At 36.7% G+C, this 17,342-nt stretch overlaps 1 protein-coding gene across 1 annotated transcript; it reads right to left on the reverse strand.

The window, feature by feature from the left end:
- Positions 1-4,656: 4,656 nt before the first annotated feature.
- On the reverse strand, positions 4,657-14,367 carry LOC114357060 (phospholipase A1). Its single transcript, XM_028310503.1, has 4 exons — positions 14,253-14,367; positions 6,978-7,130; positions 6,512-6,665; positions 4,657-5,538 (listed from the first exon to the last, which is right to left on the reverse strand). The coding sequence occupies exons 1-4, from the start codon at positions 14,323-14,325 to the stop codon at positions 4,866-4,868; spliced, it is 1,053 nt and encodes a 350-aa protein (XP_028166304.1). The 5' UTR covers positions 14,326-14,367; the 3' UTR covers positions 4,657-4,865.
- Between the last annotated feature and the right edge of the window lie 2,975 nt (positions 14,368-17,342).

The following is a 17,342-nucleotide window of genomic DNA, read 5'->3' on the forward strand; positions in this document are numbered from 1 at the left end:
CCTGTGAAACAGTCGCGACAGCAATATAATTACGCGCGAGCGATAAGGATGGGTAGCTTGGGGTCATTAGACAAAATTCCACGTGCTCACGGACCAGGCTTTAACATGGAGTAAAGTTCAGTATTAACATCTTCCATCTGGGTTCCAGTATTACAAATTTCCACTTGGTCCCGCGGTTCTGACACTCTAAGGTTTTTCTATACCAACAGTTGATCCCAAAAACGTCTGTGCAAATGAATTGAAATTATGCAAGCTTGTTTACATGGAGTGAGCCATTCGTGGGAAAATTTTCCAATTTTTCACCGTCGCATGGCGTTTGTGCATATTTAATTTTGTTTTTTTGATTCCCCAGTGACTGGACGGTTGATACAATTGCTGTCTTAGATTAGGGCCTGTATTGCGACAAGACTGATGGCCGTTGGGGCAGAAAAGTTCTCGAGTGGCGACCACGAGCCGGAAAGCTTAGTGTAGGTAGGTTCGGTGGACCGACGATCTGAAGAAGGGTAGTCAGGCCTCCCACTCGGTGGACTGATGACTTAGTGAAATCGCGGGAAGCATCTGGACCGGCTGTAGAAATTGTGGGCCTTTGTCCAGCAGTGGGCGGTATTAGGTCGAATTACGAAAAGACCCTGTTACTGACCCGTCTGATCAGTATAGGGAGTGTAGCCCAAATCCTCCACTTTCCTCTGATAGTCAGAGAGGGTCATACTCCTGCAGTGAAGACAAAATGATCTGATGATGATGGTGACTTACTGAAATCAGTGTAGACTCCAGCCTTTGATTAGCTGTATTTAATACTTCTGAAATAAATAAAATTCACATAATTTCCGAAAAAATCACTTTATATTATAAACTTTAATATTATTATAGGCAGAATTTATTAATTTTACTTTAAGTACTTATATTATTATTATTTTAAACCTACCTACCTAGTAATTAATCAAACATCACAGACATAATTATTTCCTTTTAGTACCTACTTACATTGAGTGATTTTTTTAACTATGTATAAATCTACTACTTATGTGGTAGTTTTAAAATCTATACCTAAGTAATAATCGCATTTCACAAAGTGACAGTTTTGTAAAAAATATCTACTTTTACATGAAACAGGATAATGTACAAAGGAAACTATTTACAAAATACGTATCTACCTACATTTATCTACTAAACTTTAAATAAAACATACATTTAACCTACCCTTATTCAAAAAGATACCTCTCACATTTTCTGAAAGTCAAGATTTTCTATTTTTGGTCACATGAACCAGTAAGTGCTCTTTGAGTTAAAAATATTTCTTTTGAGAATTTAACGGAAAAATTGAATAAATGCGCATTTTTCTTTGATCCCAAATTATGTCGAAAAATGTATTCTTAGAATACCTATCTGTCAGATAAAATACTATTTCCCAGAAAGAGATACCTATGTCCACTTAGCATTAAGTCTCTATGGAATAGTCTAGCTCCTCTCCTCACTATACATACAACAGCATACATACATATCACGTAAAATACAACTTCTAAAATACTCAGGAAAGTTCTTGAGTGGCGACCACGAGCCGGAAGACGTAGCGTGGGCAGTCCACTAGGTGGACCGACGATCTGGTGTAAAACTCATTAAAAAACTCATTAAAACTCATTTATTTCTGTAAATAGGCTTAAAAAAAGCACTTTTACTGCTTTTACACGTCCCAGTATTAACCCTACCACTGCTTCAGGACAATAAATGGGCCAGTGCTGAGAAGAAGCAGCGCAAGAAACTCAGTCACTATTGTCAGCCTCTTTTTCAAAGGTTTACATGCTTTAAAATGTACAAGGTTATAAATATTTATGCGAGCTAGGCAGTAACGTATCCCAAACATTTTTATCTTTTAAATAATCATCGACTTTATAGTAGCCCTTTTTCATTAAGGTACTTTTAATATGTGCTTTGAATTTATGAATGGGTAGTTCTACAACAGTTTGTGGTAATTTATTAAAGAATTTAATACATTTTCCCATAAATAAATTACCAATCTTATGCAATCTGAAATTTGGAACGGCAAGTTTATTTTTGTTTCTTGTATTAAAGTTATGCAAATCGCTCTTAGAGGTCGCGGGAGGTGCCTGGATGCGAGCGGCGCAGGACTGGTCTTTGTGGAAATCCTTGGGGGAGGCCTTTGTCCAGCAGTGGACGTCTTTCGGCTAAAACGAACGAACAAACGAACAACTTCTACTTAAGTATGTAGCATAAAGTCACTGGTAACTAACAATATTAACTTATTAGATAGCGTAGTAATGTATGACAGATAACATTCTAATTGAAACTTTACCAGGAAGCTGTAAATTACCCCGACATTTTTCTCTTCACGATAATCTATTCGCCAATTTTAATATCCACAAGAGACCAAAAGCAGTCGTAACTTCTACATCAAATAGCAAGCTCAATGAGTTAAAGTTCCTTACATTGTATACAGAGTAAACTCACTGATAACCGTTTTACATTGCTGTAAGTCCACTGATATTGAGACATTATTATTCTAAGACCAGTCGCTTGGAATAGATAGACTTTCTTAAAGCATTACATAGAGACCAATGGAGATTTTTTATTTTATTTTTAAGTAGGTAGGCACTTAGTAACGGATGATGTATGAGGCACATTTCAGCCACAGGACGTCCACTGCTGAACATAGGCCTCCCCCAATAATTTTCATATTGCCCGGTTGGTAGCCTTCAACTAGCGCCTTCTTGCTACCTTTATGAGGTCGTTGGTTCACTTTGTGGGTGGACATCCCATGCTGCGCTCTCCGTGGCATTATGACAATTTTTCAACCAAAGTTTAAAATAGTGTGTTTTTTTAATCACAAGTTTTTAGGTAATACTGCCTATACAATGAAAGCATAAAACAGCTACTCTTTTATGAATCTGTAGGCTACAAACGATACAACATGTTTAAACAGGAAAATAATATGATGTATTTTTATAAACAGCTCTTTTATCACTAATTATGATATTTATAAATCTCACAACAAAAGGTACCTAAATATAATGAATCATAATAATATTAAGAATGGAAAATTATCTTTGTGGACGGATTTAGAAGGAAATTGCTTACAATGGCTTTTTAGTTTGTAGTTTTTAGTTAATATTTTTACTAGAAGCATAGTATAAGAATGAATATTACTAGAAGTCTAACTTAGATAGGTACTTACAGTCAAGGAACTTAATCCATAACCCATTTCGCTGAATGTCGTTTGATACTCAGAAGCATTCACAAACATTACTATGAGGTCTCACAGTGCGCGTGGACGCACACGGGCAAACTGACGGGCAAAAAATACGGGCGAGAATGCATTGCTTTTTAAAGTTGGATTTTATTGATGCTCGAGATGATAATGACAAATATGATTGTAAGGAATGTTTCCGAAAATATAAAACAGTACAAATAAAAACAAAAAGAAAAGAAAAATGTAAAAGGCTACTATCATTTTCCTGGAAAACTCATCTCCGTATTTACTAAACATATTCAAAAATGACAAGTTGTCAGACAAAATAATAAAATATGTCAGACCAAAAGGGTTACCTACGTGAGTGCGACGAACGTTACGTCGAATATTGTTTCATAAAAATATTTACAACTCAGAAAAATAATTGTTATTTTAATATTTTCCTTAATGTCATATTTTATTTGTATCTTTCTTCTTTTTGTCATTATAAAAGATAAACCGAGTCGTGTTTAGGTACTTGTCCTTAAGATTACCTTAAGTTAAATTTTAAGAATTAAGCTTATTATAATATTGTTACTAAAATTATAATAATCTTTATTAACGTTAAAACAATAATATGGCAAAAGCAAGATTTGGGCGGAAACTAGAAATTTAGTTTGTAAGGTAGGTCTGTGATTGAACAAAGTAAAGAAAACTATTTTAGTTCAACAAAATATTACCTTTAAATAGCGAAATAAAAACAACAGGTGTAACCGATACAATGAAGACATGAACAGAAGTCTTAATTCCAGTCATATTTTTGACACAAAGTTAATTCGTCAGTCACATCTACAAATATCATACATTGTCAATTATAGTTGTTGCAATTCACGAAGGCGGGTGAGCTTTACATGTGTGGTGGCTCACTTAGTTTTGATAGACATTACAGTATCCTTATGTGCATGTAGACGTAGACACACAAGTAAAGCTCACTCGCCTTCGTGAGTAGCAAGAACTATAACTAGATAACTACATAAACATTTAACTCAGATACTTCGACTTATTATGTATTGCTAGAGCAATGGTTCTTAACCGGTGGTCCGCGGACCACTAGTGGTCCCTGGAGGCATTCCAAGTGGTCCACGAAGTGCCCTTGCACACCTTGGTCAAAACCACTTAACTGATTTTTGCAGTCAAACTGGTTTTGACAGATTATGAGGTGGTCCCTGACAAGACAGAAATTTGGTAAAATGGTCCCTCATGACTTAAAGGTTAAGAACCACTGTGCTAGAGTTATCATTCTTGCTAGAGTAAGTAAAGCACTTTAATATTACATAGGTAATAAGCACTCAGTATAGCACAGTAAAACATTACAAGAAACACAAAAGTACCTAGTCTAGATGTTTGTACGCGATTTTGGTAGCTCAGGATCAGTCAATAGTCACACTTTAGTAAAACTCATAAAACCCTGTATTAACCCTACCACTGTTTTGGGACAATAAATGGGCCAGTGCTGCACTTAGCATCAACACAATCTTCACACGTGAATTTGGTAGCTCACTCACAGTTCACTAGCACCTGCCACTTTGTAACTAGCCAAAGGCCATACTTTTCCAATCTACACTACACTTAGCACAGTGAAACAGTTTGATCAAACGTACAAAGAACCTATACATCACTGTCAGAGCACGAAGTTATCCTCCGAATTGATGTTCCGTATAATTGACGTATATATCTCATTTTCCGCCTTCAAGCCTTTCTTACCTCTGTAATACGGAAACTCGTTATTCGTGGGCAGGTAATATATGCCTGGTTTCCCAAAATCGGTGTACATTCCAACATAGTTCACCTCTGTGTTGTTATAGCAGTTGGAGAATCGAGCATCTTGGATGGAGTCACATTTTATTGCTATGAACTTCTTGGGATGCTCAAGAGCTTGCCACCAGTAGAGAATAGCTCTTATATGACTGCATATGACAAGGCATGGAACGTACGGTACATCGCTAGGTTGGAATTCGCCACCATTGGCGTAGAAGTCGACGTGTCCTAGTCTCTCTGCTATGCCAAAGCCGTCTATATTTGTATGTATAATATCGACTCTTTCTGCATCTGATGAGTCAAGTCTATACTTTGAAGGTAAGGATCTGAAGCAGGGTCCAGCGGGATCCAAACCGGTGACCCTGGAGGGTTTTTTTCCTGTGACGGAGTAGAAATGCTTGGCAGCATATCCCACTATGTGGGCTCCTAAGCTGATGCCTGCCAGCTCAAGGTTGTCAGCTGTTAAACCTTGGTCGGTTAGCTTCACGAGGAATTCCCCTATCTTTCTCCCTATTTCTCTGGATAGGCGAACTGACCTGGAAAGAGAATGAGAAATCTAAAATCATATTATTACAATTGACTGTAATTTGTGTGCCCCCTTTCTCTAAACATAAAGGTGTTCAATATTGGAATACTTTCAAAGCCTTGGAAACACTATGAAAAAATCTACATAATTTTTCAGAACTAATTGATGCATGAAATTTCGGAAAAACTGTCACGTTGTAAGACATTAGGTCACTTTACTGTACACCACACATAAAATACCTCAAAAGAAATGAAAAATCAAACGGCACAATTCTGGCGGTCTTATCGGAAGCGGAGGAAGCGACTTCTTCAGGGAGAGGACAAGAGTGTATCCGAGGCTTAATGTACCCAAATAATTCAAATTCTTAACCCGACAAGTGTAACCGTAACAAACACACAAGCACACGTGTCCATACGTTGTATGTTTAAATACAACTTTGTTTCGTTTACAGAAGCGTAATTAACGACTACAAATTAAATCTGTTGATTTTGGACCAATTAAGACTTCAAGGGCACGTTTTGCATTATAAATGTGGTTGTGAACAAACCACGAATTGAGGAAACAGAGTAGTAAATTTTTGGGCATGAATTTAACTCTATTTCAAATTAAATATTTACCTAATGGAATAATTCAAGCAATTTTTAATGTTATTATTTAATTGTTATTTTATATTCTAACTTAGGGATAATTTATTTTATTTTATTTATTTATATTAGGGAAACAGACAAATAATCACACAAAAAATAGGACAGCAAAGTTTCCACAGTTAAAATTAATACAGCGTGCAGACTAAAAATTAATTAAAAAGTAATAAATTGATTTGATCGAATATTTAATGTAGTTACTTTAAGTATACTATTATCTGCGTAAGAAACGCAACTCTTTCTGGAACACCTTGTACCCTAGCTTCTCGTAAAGTGTTCCCACAACCTGGGAATGTAAGAAAATATTATTTCGGAACCAACAACAAAATATCCACTTACTTTGGGTATATCTGCGTAAGAAAGGCAATAGTTTCGCTCTGAAACACGTTGTACCCTAGCTTCGCGTAGGCTGTACCCACAGCCTGAGAGTGTAAGAACCAGGAGCTGTCTATGAACCCGACTGCGTAGAACACCGTCTTCTTGTTTTTTAGATCTGTAAAAATAAAAGGTTTGATAAGTAGGTACCTACTCACAAAGTTAGAAGTAAGTAGAAGTACAGAGAACATTTAAAAAGTCAAAAATAAGGTTTACTCGTTGAAATAACGCAATAGTTTCGCTACGGGGAACTGCTTAAATAAGTCAAACCCTGCATTACTCAGACTTTTTACCGGTACCCCGACGCCATGTAGAAATGACGATACAATTACGAACAATATACTTAGTAAATATTGAATATTTACACTTTGGGATCGCGGTGGCAGATGATGCTTTTTAGTAGCAATTAGTGCATGTGCTCAATACGTACCCATATATTTGCTTTTCGCCATCACACTCGGTGCTGTAGTGATGGGCATAGACTTCCTGACGACTTCTCCTTTGTCGTTGAGCCGATGGTGCACCACTTGAAGGTAGTTCACCATCACGTTGCTGATGGTAGCGTTCTTCATCACTCCAGGACCTGGGAAGACATGCATAAAGTTTGCAACATTATTGTTATGCGTTTAAGGAGAACCATAGTGAGACTAATCCACCATTTTATGTAAAGACCCTTTTTGAAGCTACGTACTGTACCATTTTTGGCCACTCAAGGTTAATTTATTATCAAAAATACAGTAAAGATAATATTGAAGATTAAAGATTTTTTATGAAAATACCTACATAATATTAAATTTAAAATGGCTAAAAACTGTGCAAAAATAGAAATGGCCCTACCTGTCTGATAGATAGTGTCTGTTGTTTACACATGATACTATGATTCACAATAGAATAATTATTTTGGTTTATTTATTAAATAGTCTAGACTCTAGATAATAAATATTTCTTTTTGTATTATTGTCAATAGAACAGATACGGTATCCAAAGCCAATGATCAGAAAATTGTAATTGTTTATTTGAGAGAGATTTGTTTTCTTCGACATTGAATCAGGTAAATACTCGTCGTATAATTAATTTTGTAAACACATTCTCTGAAGGTCAACAAAATGCTTTTATTTTATTGCTCTTTGTAAAAGCTATAAATAAACATTATCATAAACTCGCACTTGTGGGTACAGTCAAGGTAATAATATCTCTATGTAAAAAAGGTGGTCATCTTTTTATTAAATACTAGCTGACCCGGCGAACTTTGTTCCGCCTTAATGGCAATAAATAAGCAGACTTTTTTTTATTTCGAACGGGATAAAAAGTATCCTATGTCCTTCTCCTGGCTCTAAACTACCTCCCTGACAATTTTCAGCTAAATCGGTTCAGCCGTTCTTGAGTTATAAGTGGAGTAACTAACACGACTTTCTTTTATATATATAGATAGATAGTGATTTTTTTAATTGGGTATTTTAATTTTGTTTAAAATAAGGATACAACACACAAATCCTTATACAAAAAATCACCATTGTTTAATTGTTATAGTTCAGTTTGAGGGCTCTACTTAATTGAGTCAAAAGCGACGCATAATTATACCGATCGATCGGAATAAAAAAACCGATATATAACTAGCTTTCCGCCCACGGCTTCGCCTGCGTGCTATTATGTCTGTCACAGAAAAACATTAACACGCGCGTCCCTGTTTCTAAAACTAAAGGAGAACTAAACTAGGATAAAAACTATCCTATGTCCTTTCTGGGGACTCAAACTATCTCTATGCCAAATTTCATCAAAATCGGTTCAGTGGTTTAGCCGTGAAAGTAAGACAGACAGACAGAATTACTTTCGCATTTATAATATTAGTATAGATTATCATAGAATAATATAGAATAGTATAGTATAGAATAGTATAGAATAGTCGTAAGTATAGAATATTAGTATAGATTACTAATCGGTAGTTATCGTTGAGCTGTCCCCGACTCACTTCTAAAACAGGCACAAAATTAATATTTAGCTTAGGTAAAGGGCTTAACGGTAATAGAAGTGCACAATGTATTAAAAACACAAAGAAAAATGGTAGACAATACTTGTATCCGACTGTACAAAAATTACCTATCTGCTCTCATTCAATGTTACCTTTAGATGTTAAGGTCAGTTGTTCATTGAGCTTGTAAAATAACATACGAGATTATTTCATTGTTATTTCAACGCGGTGATGTGTCCAGTAGGTAGATAGTTTATATTTAAGTGGGTATTATAATCTATACCTATTTATCTATCTAAGTATATTGTCGGCCGTTTGGTGTAGTGGTTCAAAACGGACTTCTATTCTGGAGGTTGCGGGTTCGATTCCTACACAGTACAAACATTTGTGTGCATGAACATATTTGTTTGTATTGGTCTGGGTGTTTTCTATGTATAATATGTATGTATTTACAAAAAAAAAAGTATTTAAGTATGTTTATATTCGTTGTCTAATACCCATAGTACAAGATTTGCTTAGTTTGGGACTAGAAGCGCAGTGTAAAATGTCCAAGGATATTTATTATTTTTATTATTTTATTATTATATAACTCAAAAGGTGACTGACTTACTGACTGACTGACTGACTGACTGACTGACTGACTGACATAGTGATCTATCAACGCACAGCCCAAACCACTGGATGGATCGGGCTAAAATTTGGGATGCAGGTAGATGTTATGACGTAGGCATCCGCTAAGAAAGGATTTTACGAAACTCCACCCCTAAGGGGGTAAAACGGGATCCACGCGTACGAAGTCGCGGGCACAGCTAGTAATATTATAAAGCTGAAGAGTTTGTTTGTCTCAACGCTTATCTTAGGTACTGATTTGAAAAAATATTTTTGTGTTGGATAGCCCATTTATTGAGGAAGGCTTTCGGCTATATCACATCACCCTACAGCCAATAGGGGCGGAGCAGTAAAGAAAAATGTTCTTTTTTTATGTGACAGTAGCAGACCGATCACACCTGATGGTACCTAAGTGATTACCGTCGCCCATAGACACCCGCAGACCCAGGGGCGTTATAGAATTTTGCAAAAGTCGTGTCAATATAAATTAAATACTTATATTATTATGGATCACATACTTATCAATGAATGGTAATTTATGGACAATACATCAACATCAATTAGCGTCTATTAAAAACATCTAAACAAAGCAATTATCACTATATCCAATTAAAACAAAACACATCTCTAGTTTATACCTTTACCCATCTTATACAAAATGGTAATAATGTATGTAAAATGAATAATAATCAGATCCTATTCATTGGTCATTTGTATCGCGTAAGTTTGACGTAGATCATCCTTGGCATTGCATTCAAATGCATCAACATTATGTGATACACAAAGAAATATAAAGGGAAATGACGTTATTCTTACGGCATAGGTTTCGTTAATGATACAAACGTGATTATGCCTATGTTCATTAAAAATAATTCTAAAGGTCATAGCAGACTTATCAACTCGGAAAAGGGTCTACATCGTAGGTATAGATGACCTACACTGAACTGTCCCACCAAACTCATTGACAGGGAGGCGCCACCATCGTTGAACTACATAGTTTCCAACATGGCAAAAATCGGAACCAGCTATCCGGTATTGATGGTGGCGCCCCCCTGTCAATGTCACTGATGAGACTGTTCGTTGTAGTTGGACAATAACACCTTTGGCGAGCTGTCATCGCCTTTCGCTCTCGCAACCGCGAGGCAAGGCGTTTACTGACCGCCTCGAGTTGATACGGTTACGATCCTTTTCCGGTTTAATAAGTGTGCTACATCCTTAAACCGGACAGAATTTTGCCCCCAGTGGGAATCAAACCCGAAACACCCCGATACCTGTGGATCTTAAACAGATGGTCTTCCGAGCGGTGGCGGCTGAATCAAGGCCAGTAGTTTTTTTTTTTTTATCCACAACGAGGAAGCTCTTGGCCTGTATCTCACCTAAGTTTAAATTCACCCTTAGTTTATATACCTAAATGTAAATAGGATTCGAATTCTTTATTATGTACAGTCAGCGTCAAATAGTTCATGACACCCTAGGTGGCCAAAAAGTTGACAACACGCAACCTTATTCCAAACTAGGCCGCCCGCGACTTCGTACGCGTGGATCCCGTTTTACCCCCTTAGGGGTGGAGTTTCGTAAAATCTTTTCTGAGCGGATGCCTACGTCATAACATCTACCTGCATGCCAAATTTCAGCCCGATCCGTCCAGTGGTTTGGGCTGTGCGTTGATAGATCACTATGTCAGTCAGTCAGTGAGTCACTTTTGAGTTATATAAATTTAGATGTAACAAAGACTCATGTTGAAAACTTATAGGCTACTTTGGGTGTCACGAACTATTTGACACTGACTGTACCTCTATTAACTTCTGCAGAAGCTAATTTGCAATGATACAGGCGACAGCGCATCAAGCTAAACTCTTGCACCTTATGCAGTTGTAATAGTGTCGATTTTTCAATAACCTGATGTGCTAAAGGCTGTACATAATGTATCACGACCGGGTGCACTTCACCTAGCTACGATGCCAATAGGTTTAGGTAAATCTAAACGAATAATTATAAAATATTCGCAAAACTAGTATCTAATTCAAATCCTATGGCCTAGGGCACCTGTTACTAAAGACATAATGCAGTGATATTCAGTAACTAAGTCATAATTTAAACTTCATCATCATCTCAGCCATAGGACGTCCACTGCTGAACATAGGCCTCCCCCAATGCTTTCCATGTTACCCGGTTGGTAGCGGCTTGCGTCCAGCGCTTTCCTGCTACCTTTATGATGTCGTCGGTCCACCTTGTGGGTGGACGTTCCGTCCAATCTGAACTTCGTCAGGTTTAAAAAAATGTTTTCAAATTCACACGTGACGAAGCCACGATATCCGAACGGTGAAGGGGTCGGACTGGCCGACTCATGATCCGGGGAACGCGGGTTCGGTCCCTGCCGCCGCTCGACTATTGTGGTGAGCTCACTCGTGACACAAGCATATTTAGCTTAGTACGAGGGGCTAATGCGACTATTAGTAATAAATAAACAAATGACTAATAATATTTTCCAACCCCAACCCGTCTGGCGTAGGTGGGGAGTGTATGCCAAATCGTCCACTTGCCTTTGGAAAATTAAATAGAGTTGTGCTCCTGCAGTGAAGACGAAATGACTTCAATGATATAACATAAAAAAATATAAACACATTTTAACATTTTCTCAGACATCAGACCCGCAAAAAACGCAGGAAATACATGGTGGTGTCAATCATGGGTATTTCCATACACACTCTATGGAGAAAATTGAATATTATTTTAGCTTTAGAAAAAAGTAGACACTTATTTCAATTGAGTGACATTGTCACACACATGTCCCCCTTTAAATTGCGCAGTAAAATAAAATACTAAAATGAATTCAAATTCAAATTCAAATTTTTTATTGCATTAAATTTAAAGGGCCTTCTGCTCATTGCTACTTCATACCAAAACAAAGGTAGGTCTAGACTACTAGAACCTAGGTTCTAGGTCATTGCTATCCACCGACTCCACTTTAGGCGAATTAGTAACATATTTTCAATAATGATTCGTTTGGATCTAGCCCAAGGTATACCTTGTGTCAACTTGCAAGTATTAAATGTCTTATTCTCAAGTCCTTCTATTCATTATTTACAAACCAGTTTTTAAATAGCCTTAACGATGTTTAATGTAAAAGTAGGTATTATTAAGGTAAATTACAATAACCTAAGTTACCAATTATTTCGTCAATTACAGGTACATAAGTATCTAGTAATAGGGGGTGTGAAATATTTAAGTAATTAAATTAAGTAAGTAGAGCAGCAACATCGAGCATCCACATACTTAATCTACACTAATATTATAAAGAGGAAAACTTTGTTTGTTTGGTTGTAATGAATAGGCTCAAAAACTAATGGACCGTTTTTAAAAATTCTTTTACCATTCGAAAGCTACATTATCCACGAGTAACATAGGCTAAATTTTATTTTGGAAAAAAATAGAGTGCCGTAAAATATATTATGTAGACCACGCGGGCGAAGCTGCTAGCGGAAAGCTAGTGTTTTATAAATAACTAGTGACCTGCTCCGGCTTTGCACGGGTATTAAGTAAACATATAAACCTTCTTCTTGAATCACTATCCATTAAAAACGCATCAAAATTCGTTGTGTAGTTTTAAAGATCTAAGCATACATAGAGACAGACAGCGGAAACCGACTTTATTTTATACTATGTAATGAAAATTATTATTAATGTATCCTTTAAGTATTTCTGTATATCTGCCTACTGGTGGCTGAGTTACTAGCGCTCTGCTTTTTTCAGCACTGGCCCATTTACTGTCCCGAAATGGGCAGTGGTAGGGTTGACGTAATACTGGAACGTGTAAAAGCGCTTTTTAAAAAGCCTATTTGCAAGAAATAAATTACTTTTTAAAGTTTTCCGGATGTGAAGGCTCATCTTCCTTAAATAACTTTTTTTGAACATGTCACCCATCCTAGACCTACATAACTTACCTACATTTTAACATCTAAAGGTCAGACTTAACCGCGAATAATTAAAACCTTAATCATCTAGTTAACACCTCAACTTACAGATGCCATCTTGGTAGAGATATGTTAATAAAATAAGAAGATTCAGTAGCTCTACCATAAAAAGTATGAGAATTAAAATAACGCATTACGTCATATTTGTGACATGACATAACAAGCCACCACAACAAATAATTGCTACTATCATTGTTTTACGTGCTTAAAAATGCACTGACCATTAGGTACACATGGCTAGGTAGATAGGTCTAATACTAGTCTATGGGAAACAAAAGAACTAATTGAGTTAAAAGGTCTATTGTTGGAAATTAGAGTGAGTTAAAGGGCAATAAAGCTCTACATCTAAGATTAATTTTATTCTGTCTCACTCTGTGTCTTTGGTAATATAATAATGGTAGAGATGAATAACTGTACTACCGCCCGCGACTTCGTATGCGTGGATCCCGTTTTACCCCCTTAGGGGTTTAATTTTGCAAAATCCCGTCTTAGTGAGCACCTACGTTCTAAAATAAACTCCCATGCAAAATTTGAGACTCCTAGCACTTGTAGTTTCTGAGATTTCGTGATGAGTGAGTGAGTCAGTCAGTGACCTTTCGCTTTTACCGATTTTATACAAAATAGCTACCAATCGATCAACGTGGAAAGCATTAGGGGAGGCCTATGTTCAGCAGTGGACGTCCTATGGCTGAAATGATGATGATGATACAAAAAAGAATGAGAAAGTTGAAAATACTACTCACGGAAAACAAATTAATATTATGATTATTAATTAATTTTACGTTACAAAATGACGGTTTTCGCGTATGAAAGATCCGCTAGATGGCGGGACGTGGATGTGGGGTCTGACTGCTGCGTGATTGGTGGATTTTGACATATCTGTCAATGTCATGTCAAAAATAACCAATCATGCAGCATTTGGACCTCGCGTCTACGTATTGCCATCTGGCGGATTTTTCATTCGCGAAAACCCTCATTGTTGTAGTTTCCGGAGTAAGATAATGGCCAGTTCCTTTGTGGTCGAGAACTCTGGGTGAAGCTCGCTTCCACCTTCAGCCTGATAATTACTCAATGGTGAGATGAAGAACAAGAGCACCCCCGTTAAAAATTAGAATAGAAGAAAAATGTCTTATATTATGTTATTTATACTCACATTCTGGTATGAGTCCAGCTGGTATACCGACTTCAGATTTTGGAGTGTAAGTTCTTCCTGCAACAGTTGCCATGGCAACCCACAGGGTGAGACACACAAGGAAATAATGTGTCCATATCCTAAAAAAAGGGTTTTTATTTCTTTAGGATAGAAAGAAGTAATAAATATAATTAAAGATATCTTTTGACCAAGTTTTGGATCACATCATGCTGAATAAAGTCATTCTTATTTAAATCACCGTATAAAAGTTTCATTCTTTCGTTTCAGCCAAATGACGTCCACTGCTGGACAAAAGCCTCCCGGTCCGTCGCTGCCCACATCTAGGTACCTACTTACTTCCCGCGACCTTCACCAGATTGTCGGTTCACCTAGTGGGGGGACTGCCCACCCTACATCTTCCGACCCGTGGTCATCACTCGAGAACTTTTCTGCCCCAACGCCTATCATCAGCTCTACAGCTGTCACTTGAGCTTAGCAATTCAGCTAGAATTTATTATTGTTATATTACTTTGTACAATATATAATTTACTATTACTAGTTACCACAATTCATCACTGGTTATTGTTATGTCGACTACTTTATGACGTAGTAAGTGCCATAAACAATATGGTCATAACGGAACATCAACGAAACACTTATGTAGTTTATGGTTTTACTACTTATTAGGTGCAATATGGGTGCAATGAATGTAAATACTATATTAGGCTGTGATACAGAATGCCTTGCTAAATAATATTTATAGTAAATCATCATCATCAAAAACTTCCAAATGTAGAGATTTGAATAACTGGGGCAATTTATACAAGTACTTACAGAGAAAATAAAATAAAAATATGATTATTTTTATGCGAATTTTTTGGCTTCTTTGGGTGTCACGAACTATTTGATGCTGACTGTAACAATAGGGAAAGCGGATTTTCAATGGATTTTCCTAAAATGGTGTGTATTATAGGTAACCCATTTCCAGTATAGACTGCTATTAGATAGAATGATGATGGTGTTGAGTCATCATCATCACTGATGACGATAATAATATACGATAATAATATGGTTAAATACGTAGTAACTTCGTAGCAAAATGTGGTTATTTATAGTATAGTGAGAAAATGACCGGTTTATTTTTATAGAGCAGACAATGTATCATTGTTTTCTATTGCCCCAAAGGGAAAAGACTGCATTGTGTTCGTGGCTACAGTAAATGATGCATAAGGACATCCAATATTCGTGTGGAATTTATTAATTGATCTGTTACTATAATGTTGTTGTCTAGGTAATTATTTTATTTTTACTAATTAATTTCTCATTTTCTTACCTTTCCATGTTGAATAATAATCATGAAATTGACATTCTATTTTGTACGTTCCAACACACACACTGAACTTCAATACTTTCAAAACAAAATTATTGGCGCGAAAGTAATTCAAAACATTTAGTCCACGTTTTTTTTAACAATCGAGCACACAGAAAAAGGTTGAATGTTCCTGGCCAGTGCAGTGTCACCTTATAAACGTTCGCGTTGCAATGATTAATTTTATAACCAACCTCTTTTTTATCCTAAATCGTCAATTTTTTTTTCTTAAAAACCCATTAGCCACCGATTTTAATCTAAAATTTTATCGATTCTATTTTTTTCTAACGATGAACGCACACAAAAAGGCTATAGGTTTCAGGCCAGTATCACCGATTACACAAAAGAGTACGACCGATATGACCGATTCTTTTAATTTTGAGATCGAAACTCTTTTTAAAAAGTTCTAAATTCAAAATCCGCCGCCAGCGTGCGTCGGTTACACCACGCATGCGCGCGACAACAGTGCAAGTTTAAGGACACGAAGGGACTCACTCGTGCGCAGGTCAGGTTCATGCCACACGTCACCAGCCATTGAAAGGTGTATTGCATTTTATTACGATCTGCACGGAATATTCGATTGGTTCCCACATTTAGGTGGCCGTTGCGTGAGTTAAATACAAGCGTAGAGATGACTAATAGGAAGACCATTTTTTGACGTAATGACATGAAAATAATAAGACACAATTTCGTTCCAAGTAAGTGTTTTAAGTTGTTCCGGCAGAGCCAGCCCCTCTTCCCTGCATGTCGCAAAAGCTAAGGCAACAAACAAATCTACAAATCAAGCCTTCGCAACCCTTCGGACCTCGGAGCTTGGGGAGTGTAGCGCCTTCTCCTTTAAGTCCTGGATAAATTAGAGAACGTCGTGCTCCTGTAGCTGAGACTAAATGTTATTACGACAGAGTGAATACCTAAGTATTGATGGTACATCTTATGATATCTTCTGCAATTCACCTTCTTCTTTTCATCTTCTGCAAAACCAATGGGGCGCCCCGTGTCCTACTCTACGTTCTTCGAGACGTGGTGTCCATACTCCATATCATCAGCTAGTAGTGAAACAGGCCCTTAGATTTTAAAGTAGGTCTTTTTAACGGGACTATTTCCACCTCTCGATCCCACCGCTGCAACTTCTGTGTAACCAAAATCCACAGGTTGACCACCAATAAAAACCCAACTAATATTGGCCAAGTTTGTCTCGCTGAATTAGCACGTATTGCATAAGCCCATCCCCATATTCTCCATCATCACCTACTAGTCCTCGAAATGACATTAACATAACATTTAATATCGTTTATTATCTCAGCAATCATTTTACTTAATCACTATAATGACAGCCCATTTCATTATTAATAATAATGTATGATTATTTTCAATTGTTGCGAAATCGTGCTCTATTCATTAGTTTCTTTATGCATCTTCGATTTCTATAAATAAGCTACATAATAATCCTATGTTATTTTCAACAAATTATTTTTGCGCGGTTATCGGTAGAGTATCAAGCCAAGTTGGGACTGAAACTACATAATTTGAATACCTTAATGATTGCAATGCCAATGACAACTTTTTTCATGAATATACAGTGTGAGTCACGTTAAAGTGTACATATGAAAATAGATAAAAATAGGTCTAGTTTCATCTATTTTCATATACACTTTAACGTGACTCACACTGTATTAAAATTGCCGAAATTATCTTACATAGATTCATGGATAAAAATTACACTTTGGAATATAATGACAATA

Source organism: Ostrinia furnacalis, unplaced genomic scaffold (genome assembly GCF_004193835.3).
Source record: "Ostrinia furnacalis isolate ACB-3 unplaced genomic scaffold, ASM419383v2 OfSCF3022, whole genome shotgun sequence".
Taxonomy (NCBI): domain Eukaryota; kingdom Metazoa; phylum Arthropoda; class Insecta; order Lepidoptera; family Crambidae; genus Ostrinia; species Ostrinia furnacalis.